The 10735-nt window shown below is 31.5% G+C and overlaps 2 protein-coding genes across 3 annotated transcripts; both read right to left on the reverse strand.

Annotated features, from left to right (window-relative positions):
- Nucleotides 1–2384: 2384 nt before the first annotated feature.
- On the reverse strand, nt 2385–4598 carry LOC112791347 (putative branched-chain-amino-acid aminotransferase 7). 2 transcript variants are annotated; one of them, XM_025834144.2, is made up of 8 exons: nt 4308–4598; nt 4045–4222; nt 3644–3952; nt 3459–3554; nt 3138–3254; nt 2930–3025; nt 2734–2846; nt 2385–2656 (listed from the first exon to the last, which is right to left on the reverse strand). In XM_025834144.2, the coding sequence occupies exons 1-8, from the start codon at nt 4352–4354 to the stop codon at nt 2542–2544; spliced, it is 1071 nt and encodes a 356-aa protein (XP_025689929.1). In that variant the 5' UTR covers nt 4355–4598; the 3' UTR covers nt 2385–2541. The 2 variants fall into 2 exon arrangements, with proteins under 2 accessions (XP_025689929.1, XP_025689928.1); XM_025834143.2 differs by having other exon boundaries at nt 4045–4225; nt 4308–4597.
- Nucleotides 4599–5855: 1257 nt separating this feature from the next.
- On the reverse strand, nt 5856–8196 carry LOC112791348 (branched-chain-amino-acid aminotransferase 6-like). The gene is made up of 5 exons (XM_025834146.3): nt 7769–8196; nt 7468–7698; nt 7126–7338; nt 6921–7033; nt 5856–6821 (listed from the first exon to the last, which is right to left on the reverse strand). Exons 1-5 carry the CDS (start codon nt 8147–8149, stop codon nt 6707–6709), a joined length of 1053 nt encoding a protein of 350 aa, XP_025689931.1. The 5' UTR covers nt 8150–8196; the 3' UTR covers nt 5856–6706.
- Between the last annotated feature and the right edge of the window lie 2539 nt (nt 8197–10735).

Below are 10735 nucleotides of genomic sequence, written 5' to 3' on the forward strand. Positions count from 1 at the left end.
ACTTACATTCCATATATTCCGTCTTGCTACGGCTTATGCGCAGACCATACACTTCTAGAGCTTCTCTCCATAACTCCAACTTCTTATTTAGGTCTTCCCTTGACTCTCCCATAAGGACGATATCATCGGCAAAAAGCATGCACCATGGCACATGCTCTTGGATGTGCTCTATGAGTACTTCCAAGACTAATGTGAAAAGGTATGGACTTAAGGATGATCCCTGGTGTAATCCTATACCAATAGGGAATTCTTCTGTCACACCACCTTGAGTCTTCACACTAGTTGTGGCCCCATCATACATGTCTTTAATTGCTCGAATATATGCGATCCTTACTCTCCTTTTTTCTAAAACCTTCCATAAGACCTCCCTTGGTACCCTATCATACGCTTTTTCCAAATCAATAAACACCATATGTAGATCCCTTTTATTACTACGATACCTCTCCATCATCCTTCTTAATAGGTATATCGCTTCAGTGGTAGATCTTCCTGGCATAAATCCAAATTGGTTCTCTGTTACTTGTGTCTCTTTTCTCAACCTCCGTTCTATCACCCTTTCCCATAACTTCATAGTATGACTCATAAGCTTAATCCCTCTATAGTTTTCGCAACTTTGTATATCCCCCTTATTCTTGTAGATAGGTACCAAGGTGCTCTTTCTCCACTCATTAGGCATCTTCTTTGACCTTAAAATCTCATTAAAAAGCTTGGTTAACCAGTTGATGCCTTTTTCTCCAAAACCATTCCAAACCTCAATCGGGATATTATCAGGTCCTACTGCCCTGCCATTTTTCATCTGCTTTAGAGCCTCTTTTACCTCGAAATCTCAAATCCTTCGATAGTAGTCAAAATTTTGATCTTCTTCCCTTGTGCATAATAGACCAAGGCTCGGAAGAGTCTTCTGTCCCTCATTAAATAACTCGTAGAAGTAGCTCTTCCACCTTTCATTAATCTTCTCCTCTTGAGCCAACACCTCTCCATCCTTATCCTTTATGCACCTAACCTGATCCAAATCTCTCGTTCTTCTTTCCCGGCTCTTTGCGATTCTATAAATACCTTTTTCTCCTTCTTTCGTGCTCAAAGACTGGTAGAGACCCTCATATGCTCTTGTTCTTGCTTCACTTACAGCCACTTTTGTCTCTTTCTTAGCCGCCTTATATTTTTCCCAGTTATCCGCATTGCGGCATAAAGACCACTCTTTAAAGTATTCCCTTTTTATCTTTATCTTTTCTTGTATACTCGCATTCCACCACCAGGACTCCTTGTCTCTTGGTCCTCTTCCTTTAGATTCACCAAAACTTTCTTTTGCTGTTCTTCTAATAACTTCTGCCATCTCCTTCCACATCTCTTCCGCGCTTCCATTCCCATCCCACTTTGCCTCTTCTCCTACCCGTCTTAGGAAGCTTCTTTGTTCCTCACCTTTCATCCGCCACCACCTCGTCCTTGGATTCTTCGTATGATGTCTTTTCCTCAACTTTTGCTCAACGCGAAAATCCATGACGAGCACCCTATGTTGTGTTGTCAAACTCTCTCCCGGGATAATTTTACAGTTAATGCAAAATTTTCGGTCGACTCTCCTCAACAAGAAGAAGTCGATTTAAGAGCTTGTCATGCCAGTCTTATAGGTTATAAGATGTTCGTCTCTCTTTTTAAAATATGTATTTGCGATGAGAAGATCAAAGGTTGAGGAAAAGTCCAAAATAGTTTTACCCTCGGCATTGATCACTCCAAAACCATGGCCTCCGTGAATACTCCCATATCCAGTCACTTCGCTCCCAACATGGCCATTTAAATCTCCTCCTAAGAAAATCTTATCTCCCAAAGGTATGCCTTGAACCAAACTCTCTAGATCCTCCCAAAATCTTATCTTGTGTTGTTCGTCCGAACCCACTTGCGGTGCATAGGCGCTAATCACATGGAAAACACCTCCATCCACCCCAAGTTTGATACAGATGATCTGATCTCCCACCCTCTTGACATCCACTACGTCCTTCTTCCACTGCTTATCCACAATTATTCCAACCCCATTCCTATTCTTCACCTTTCCTGTATACCAAAGTTTGAAACCAGAAGTATCCAACTCCCTAGCCTTTGCACCAATCCATTTCGTTTCCTGTAGGCACATAATGTTAATCTTCCTCCTTGTCATGGTGTTCACCACCTCCATGGACTTTTCTGTTAGAGTGCCTATATTCCATGTCCCAAATCTCAACCTTCTGTCACTTCAGCATCTTTATATGTGTTAAATTTTAGTTATTAAAAAATATTTTTATAAAAAGACGTTTTCAGCATCTTTAGCTGAGTGGCTCCCTTGAATATAGTCGAAAAATATGATTCATGAATCATGATAATGGCAGGATGATAAAAAGCAATGGCGCACACACTTAAAAAAAATTCCAAAAGCTATATTGTTTTGTTATAATAATAACAGTAACGATGCTAGATTTGCATAACCAGATAAATTACATCACCTACGCTCCATTATGTAGTATTTCAAAAGATACATTGGAAATAAAATAACAGATATGCTTCTTGCTCTGCTCAATCAACTTGGAGTGTCCATCCTCTTATGTCTTGAACAAGTCCAGTTTGAATTCCAGTTAGTGTCTCGTACAATTTTGAAGATATTGTTCCTGATCCTGTTTTATATTTGGCTCTGCATTGTGCAAATACACATTACACGACACATAATATAGTAAAACAGCATTTAAGATATAGCTTCTTAATTCTTACTTTGTTTTATTATAGGTTACAGAGAAAACAGGGTTGATAACCACAGCAGTTCCGGTGCAGAAAACTTCATCAGCTTGTAACAATTCTTCCACTGGAACACCACGCTCCTCTACCTACAAATTATTCATAGACCAAAATTTCCAATTAATTCTTGATTTCAATACTAATTGAAGGAAACAACAATGTAATAAGTCACCTGATAACCCAAATCAATGGCAATGTCAATGATGCTTTTTCTTGTGATTCCAGGAAGAATAGTTCCTACTGCTTCCGGAGTTGTGATGCTATTACCCTTCACAACATAATCCAAACATACATTATTGAATCAATAGAAAAAACTGAGAAATGATTTTACTAGTTCTTCCATAAAGATATAACAAAGAAAAGCATGGCTTCTGTTGTACCTTGACCACAAAGATGTTGCATCCCGTGACCTCTTCAATAAAATTTCCTGTTGCTGCATCTAAGTATAATATATCAGAGAACCCTTCTTCCCTTGCTTCATTCAATGCTTTATAAGCCTACAGCAAATAACATTAGACCCTAAATTTTGGCATTATATTTTTAGCACTAGAAGCAGTGATACTTCACAATCCATATATATGTTACATTAAATTAATCTGCTTGAGAACACTTTACAGTAACTTTTTACTTATTTTCTTTATACTTCAAATCAATTCATAGAATGAAGTGATCAAATCAAATGATGGGATTGTCCTACTTACTGGGGAATAGTTAGTAATGCTTTTGATCCCTCCAGTTCCTCCAGGGCCAGAAATTGCTCTATAGAGCTCATCTTTAATAACCAAGTTCAATGGACCCTAAAAAAAAAGTGAAGTTATTAGTCCAAACTCCTAACTGTACAATGAGTAAAGAAAAAGGGAATTGAAAATAATAATAAAAAAAGCACCTTGTGGTAACTCTTGACAGGAGTAGTATATATGAGAAGCATGTATTCAGGTGATGGAGACAAGCCTAACACACTTCCTGTTCCCAAAAGCAATGGCCTAATATAAAGTGAACCTTGCCCAAATGGAGGTACCCAACGCTTGTTTGCAATTACTGTCTTCTTGATTGCATGAACAAATTGTTCAACAGATGGAGATGGCATGCACATTCTCTCTGCTCCTATCTTTATGCGCCTTGCATTCTCTTCTGGTCTAAATAGCACTATACTCCCATCTTTTGTTCTGTATGCCTTTAGCCCTTCAAGCACTCCCTACATAATAACAACTTCGATATATATTGGAACGAAGGTATGATAGAGGAAGGATTATTATATGTTGTATACTGTGCCCTTTAATTTCTTACCTGTCCATAATTTAAGATTCCAGCAGATGGAGGGAGCTCTATGTTTCCATAGGGAATGAGGCTTCCATCTCCAAAGTCTTCTCCCTTTGAGCATTTCATGACATACATGAAGTCAGTTGAAACTATACCGAATCCAATCTCATCCCACTTGATTTCTGCATGCCTTTCTTCACCAGCACTACTACATGTGGGGTGGAAGAGAATTGGAAACAAATTCTATACATAAAGTTAATAGTCTTTAATTAATGGCTTTCATAAGGTACCTGGTAGCAGCAGAATCAGAGGATGTTAGAATAGGAGGAGGATCCATTTTGTGTTCAACTTGCAACAAGAAATCACCAACACTATGTTATGCCTCGTAGCAATGACCTTATATATATGCATCAAATACTGAAATATTCAAAATTCGATTATTATTTGTATTTGTAAAGGATCCTTTAATATTGAAGGAGTCCAAAGTGGCATGCCAATCACCTATTACTACCATTTTTAAAACTTATAAAAGGGATTATGATGAGAATCAAACACTTCACGTACTATTAGATATCATTGGATATTTGTATAACTTTTTCGAACGAACTGTGTATTGTATATAGAAAATGTATAAAGAATAGTGTCAAGTTACAATTTCGTTGCAAAATTGATGATCTCCACCTTAGCATGTTGATTCACTTCATCGGTGGCTTCTGAATTGTTTATTGGCCAAGTCAAGAGTCACGCGAGTAATTAATTAGGTGTGCATTGCTGCCAACTACCAAAATGGCAAACTTGTGTAAAATATTCTTACATTTTAATTTTTAATTTGACCCTTTTGGTTTTTCCAACATCCACATATACATGAAGATGAAGAGTCGTTTGTCTTAATGATGTATATCATTAATTAACTTAATAATTCCATGTACTGGTCAAATTATTGATCTCCGTACAACAATTTTGTTCTTTTCGTGAAGATAAAAAAAGTAAAAAACAAATAATCATTTTTTAACAATTAAATCTAATCCAAACTTAATAATAATTAGTAACGTAAATAAACGTTCCAACTATGTAAACGTTCTCGTGTTTCTCTTCTCCTTCTTCATCTTCTTCTCCTTCTTCTCCATGTTTCTCATTTTTTTTTGTATTTTTTCTTCTTTTTCTTCGTGTGTTTCTTTCTAATCATCATTCTTTTATTGTTGTTGTTACTATATTTTTTTATTTTCTTCCTCCTTTTCCTAATAATTTTACAGTATTATGAATTTTTTCTTCTTCTTTATTTGATTTTTAAGAAGATAAAACAAGAAGATGATGAATAAGAAAAAAAGGAGATGATGATAAATGAAAAAGAAGAAGAAGGAGTTTTGAGTTCGATGCATTTTGAATTTGAATTTTAATGCATTTTACATTTAATTTCGGTGCATTTTAGTCTTAATTTGTTTTAAATTGAATTTATTTGTGTGTCGTTATTATTAAAGAATTTTAATAACAATAACAATGATGATAATAATGATGATGGAGGAGGAGAAAAAGAAAGGAACAGATCGAAGAAATTTAAATGAGAAAAAAAGAGGAGAGGAGAAGGTGGAGGCGACGATAATGGGGAGAAAGATGGAGTAAATGGTCAAATTAGTCCCTGAAAGATCACTCATTCTTTAAATTAGTCTCCGAAAGATATTTTTAATCAAATTCGTCTTTCGAAGATTTTTTAAGTTAGTCATTTTAGTAGTTTTAATTGACAGTTATCATGATAAATTTATAAAATTAGATCAAATCAATCCCAATTTGAAAATTTTCAATGCCTCAAGTTCTTCCTTCGATTAGGCTTTAATTTGATATAATTTCAAAAACTTTTCATACTAATAGTCAATTAAAACTCTTATGTGTATTTTGTAGTATTACTTAACATACTACATTAACAAATTTTGGCATCATCAACCAAAAAAATGACAGAAAGATTAACATGATTAATTTAAAATATTTGAAGAACGAATTTGATTAAAAAAATCTTTTGATGACTAATTTAAAAAAAAATGAGTGATCTTTGAGGGACAAATTTAATTATTTACCCGAAAAAGATAAAAAAAAAAAGAGGAGAAGGAAGAGAAGAAGATGATAATAAAAAAGGAGGAGGAGGAGTTTTGAATTATCATTTAGTAATTTGGATGCATTTTAGATTTAATTTTGGTGCCATTTGGATTTAACCTATTATACATATAAGAAGAACAAAATAATGATGACAATAACAATACCGATGATGATAATAATAATGACGGAGGAAAAGGAAGGAGAAGATCGAAGAAATTCAAATGAAAAAAGAAAGAGGAGGAGATGGAAGTGATGGCGTAGTAGTGATGACAATGACAATAATAAAAAAGAAAAATGAAGAAAAATGAGAAAAAAAAATAATATTAAAGGCGAGAAGAAAAAGAAAAACGAAGTCCCCTTTTAGTGATGTATTTAACCAAAAGACAGTTAGAAATAATAGCGTGTAAATATCAATTAATTAGGCTATACCAACCTAATTAAACTTGATTGGATAATTAATTTAATTGTAGAGCATTATTTAAAAGAAAAAAAAACAGATAATAACAATAATAATAATGAACAATTTGTGGAGTTTGTTTATCAACAAATTGCTGTATGCAATGTCGGAGCAATAACCAACAAAAAGGTCAACCTACATAGCTCAATCAATCTTGACTACCCATCCCCTATTATCTTCTGTTAGACCATTTTGGATCCCTCTAATCGTTTCAAACAACTTCCTCGTCACTGTGTTCTCTCCTGTCTTGAATTCAACTCTGCACGCAAGCAAATTAACCAGTATCAATTAATTAACCAATTAATTTTTGTTACTAACTATATAATATGACGAAATTACAAATTTGAACAAGGATTACTTTTTATCCATGTAGGTTGCACTGCACACGTCAGAGATGCCAACAGCAGTTCCAGTGCAAAAGACCTCATCAGCTTCAAGAAATTCATCCACTGAAATTCTGATTTCTTCGGCCTACACAAATTTATGATTCATCACATCAATTAGAAGCATGTTTTAGGTCAATTTAATTTGAGTAATTTATAACTTGGGCAGCGTAACAGGACCTGGTAGCCCAATTCAAGAGCAAGTTGAAGGATAGATTTCCTTGTGACTCCGGGGAGAATTGTTCCAGCGGTGGGTGAAGTTGAAATCTTGTCACCCTTAACTATGAAAACATTACATGAAGAAACCTCCTCAACATACTTGTGTTCTACTGCGTCTAGAAACAGCACATCAGAGAATCCTTTGGCCTTTGCTTCCTTTACCACTTGGAATACCTGTATAATTATATATGCGAAAATGTTTATTTAACATTCATTAATTCTAATAACAATTAATGAGTGTTAAATAAAGTAAGTTCTAGCTATCTCTATAATGTTACCACTATGTACATAAATTAAACTTACCGGTGAATAATTGCTTATATTTTTTATTCCGCCAGTTCCACCGGGAAAGGCGCGAGGAAGAGAATGATGAACCAACAAGCTCAAGGAAGTAGAGGTTCCCTTGTAGGCATTGGCAATTGGATTGGTGAATATTAAGAAAGTGGTTTGTGGTGCAGGTGCAATACCCATGACAGATCCACTTCCGAATAGCAATGGCCTAATGTAGAGTGTTCCTTTTCCATGAGGAGGCACCTGCATGCATGCATGCTCGTCAAATTGAAAAAAAAAAAAAAAGGGTAAACGTGTAAAGTCATATTCATACCCAGCGCATGTTGGCACGGACAACTTGTTTGACAGCATCAACATACTGGTCAACAGTTGGTGAGGCCATCAGAAGCCTCTCAGCTCCCATCTGCATGCGAATGGCATTCTCCTCCGGCCTGAATATCTGCACCTCACCGGTTGGTGTTCTGTATGCCTTCATCCCCTCGAACAATCCCTGTCCGTAATTCAAAACAGAGGAATGGGGATTGATTTCGATGGTTCCAAATGGTACGAGAGCTCCATCGGAAAAGGTGCCGTCTGGATTGGATTTCATCACGTACATGTAATCCGTTGGGATTACGGCATAGGATAGCTGCTCCCAATCCATCGTAGCATGCCTCTCTTCGCTCTCATCACCATTTGTGGCTAATGTTGCCATGCCTGCCAACCAAGGAGACCCAAGATAAACTGAGCTACAAGGTTGAATTCAATGTTGTCCGAACTGCTGACTACAACAAAATGTACTTATATCTTTATCTTTAGGTCATGGGGAAGCCTAAAATAAGTCATGAATTTCACTCCGGATTCTGTGGATTCAAAAAACAGTAATTTGAAAATAACGGCATGCTTTATTTAGCTTGATTTTTGGGCCCAGCATCATATGCATTGTATTAGTCATTATTGGAATGAAATACACATACATTTTGTTAGCACATTGTTTCATCTATCACTTTGTACAGATAAACATAATTATAGATAAATGAACAATAAGCAACTAGGGTTTGGAGTAGAGGTTTGTTTACTTGTTTTGTAATACGTGGTCTACTATGGAGGGGAGGGCCTTAGGAAGGGAACTGTTATCCACTTAAACCTACGGGAGAGCCCAATTTAGGTAACCCAAAACTGAACTCACCAAACACAAGCATTGAGAACTTCGCATCAAATTGTTTTTGGATAAATGATGCGTGTTATTATTTAGTTTAAAAAAATAGTTTATTTTATATAAATAATTTAATTAAAAAATTAATTGATATATTTATGATATTAGATTTTTTATTATATTTTATGTTAAAAATAAATTGATTAATTTAAATAGAAAAATTATAGTTAATTGTTTATTATATAATTTTTTAACCAAAATTATAATTAAAAATCATTCAAAAATTAAAATTATCTAATATATTGGACTAATTCAATATTAATCAGGTTTTTTTCTATTATAAAATATAAAAAAATTAATTCTAAAAAAATTATGTTATTTTTTATGATTTAATTTTTTTATTGTGTTTTTATAAAATTTGCACAAAATTCACCTATCACATGGACTAAACTTATTTATTTACGTAAAGTTTGTTTATGGACTCAATAAACTTATTTACGTTTTAATATGATTTGAATTGTATTACTATATTTTTATTTTTTAATCAATTTAATTTTATTTAAATCATTAAAATTTTAAATTATAAAATTTGTATTAGTTTGTAATTTAAAATTTAAATAGATATAATTTAAATTAATAATTTATAAAATTGTATGTATTCGTATTATTGTACTCATATGATTAATTATATTTATTTGATTTAAAAAAATAATAGTTGTTAATTTTTTTATTTAAATACATTCATATTATTTTCAAATTAAAAGAATATACTTATTTAAAATAATATGAGTACATTTATTTAAATTTAAAAAGTTTTAAAATAACAAGAGTATATTTATTTAAAATATTAAAATTTTAAATTTTAAATAAATAAACTTATATTAATTTTAAATTTTATTTAAAATAATACGAATATGTTTATTTAAATTAAAAAATTAAAATAATAAGAATACAGTTATTTAAAAAAATTTAATTTAAAAATAATATAAATGTATTTATTTGTTAGTTAAAAATTAACAACTGTTATTTTTTTAAAAATCGAATAAATATAATTAATCATATTAATACAATAATACGAATACATATAATTTTATAAATTATTAATTTAAATTATATCTATTTAAATTTTAAATCATAAACTAATACAAATTTTATAATTTAAAATTCTAATTATTTAAATAAAATTAAATTGATTAAAAAATAAAAATATACTAACACAGTTTAAATCATATTAAAACATAAACAAGTTTGCTAAGTCCATAAACAAAACGTAAATAAGATGTGATAGGTAGATTTTGTGCAAATTTTATGAAAACACAAAAAAAATAAATAAATCCTAAAAAATAACATAATTTTTAGAATTAATTTTTTTATATTTTATAATAAAAATAAAAAATCTGATTAACACTGAATTGGTTTAATATACTAAATAATTTTATTTTTTTAATAATTTTTAATTATAATTTTGGTTAAAAAGAATTATATAACAAATAATTAACTACAATTTCTAAATTTAAATTAATTAATTTGTTTTTAAAATAAAATATGATAAAAAATTTAATATCATAACTATATCAATTGAGTTTTTAATTAAATTATTTGTATAAAATAAATTAATTTTTTTAAAATCAAATAATAATATATGTCATCCATCCAAAAATAACTTCGTACGATAAATTTTCACCGTCATAACAAAACCTAAAATAAGTCATAAATTTTACTCCGGATTATGTGGATTCAAGAAACCGTAATTTGAAACTAACGGCATGCTTTATTTAGCTTAATTGATGGGCCAGCCATATGCATTATATTCGTCATTATTGGAATGAAATACACATACATTTTATTAGCACATTATTTCATCCAGAGACGAATCCAAAAGTATAGTTATAGAGAATCGAAAATTAAAATTTTGTATAATCAAATATAATGTCATGTATTTAATAATAGGTATAATTATAATTAGTTTTTTAATTAAAAAATTAATAAATATTTATCAAATAAAAAAATTATCTCAATCTTTATAATTTTTTCATAATTTTTTATGATTTTATATCTAATAAAATATAAAATTATTTATTTTTAAATATTTTATTAATTAATTTACTTTAATAAGTATTTATGTACCGCAAATTAAATTTTTAT

This window comes from Arachis hypogaea, chromosome 3, assembly GCF_003086295.3.
Source record: "Arachis hypogaea cultivar Tifrunner chromosome 3, arahy.Tifrunner.gnm2.J5K5, whole genome shotgun sequence".
NCBI classification, from domain to species: Eukaryota; Viridiplantae; Streptophyta; class Magnoliopsida; order Fabales; family Fabaceae; genus Arachis; species Arachis hypogaea.

Excerpts from the sequence above, each read along its gene's own strand:
- LOC112791347 (XM_025834143.2), bottom strand. The coding sequence starts at position 4,354 with ATGGATCCTCCTCCTATTCTAACATCCTCTGATTCTGCTGCTACCAG. Across the intron at positions 3,555-3,643 it reads CTGTCAAGAGTTACCACAAG|GGTCCATTGAACTTGGTTAT; the intron begins GTGCTTTTTTTA and ends CTTTTTTTTTAG. Across the intron at positions 2,657-2,733 it reads GTAACCTATAATAAAACAAA|AGCCAAATATAAAACAGGAT; the intron begins GTAAGAATTAAG and ends TGCACAATGCAG.
- LOC112791348 (XM_025834146.3), bottom strand. The coding sequence starts at position 8,149 with ATGGCAACATTAGCCACAAATGGTGATGAGAGCGAAGAGAGGCATGCT. Across the intron at positions 7,339-7,467 it reads ATATAAGCAATTATTCACCG|GTATTCCAAGTGGTAAAGGA; the intron begins GTAAGTTTAATT and ends ATAATTATACAG. Across the intron at positions 6,822-6,920 it reads GCAACCTACATGGATAAAAA|AGTTGAATTCAAGACAGGAG; the intron begins GTAATCCTTGTT and ends GCTTGCGTGCAG.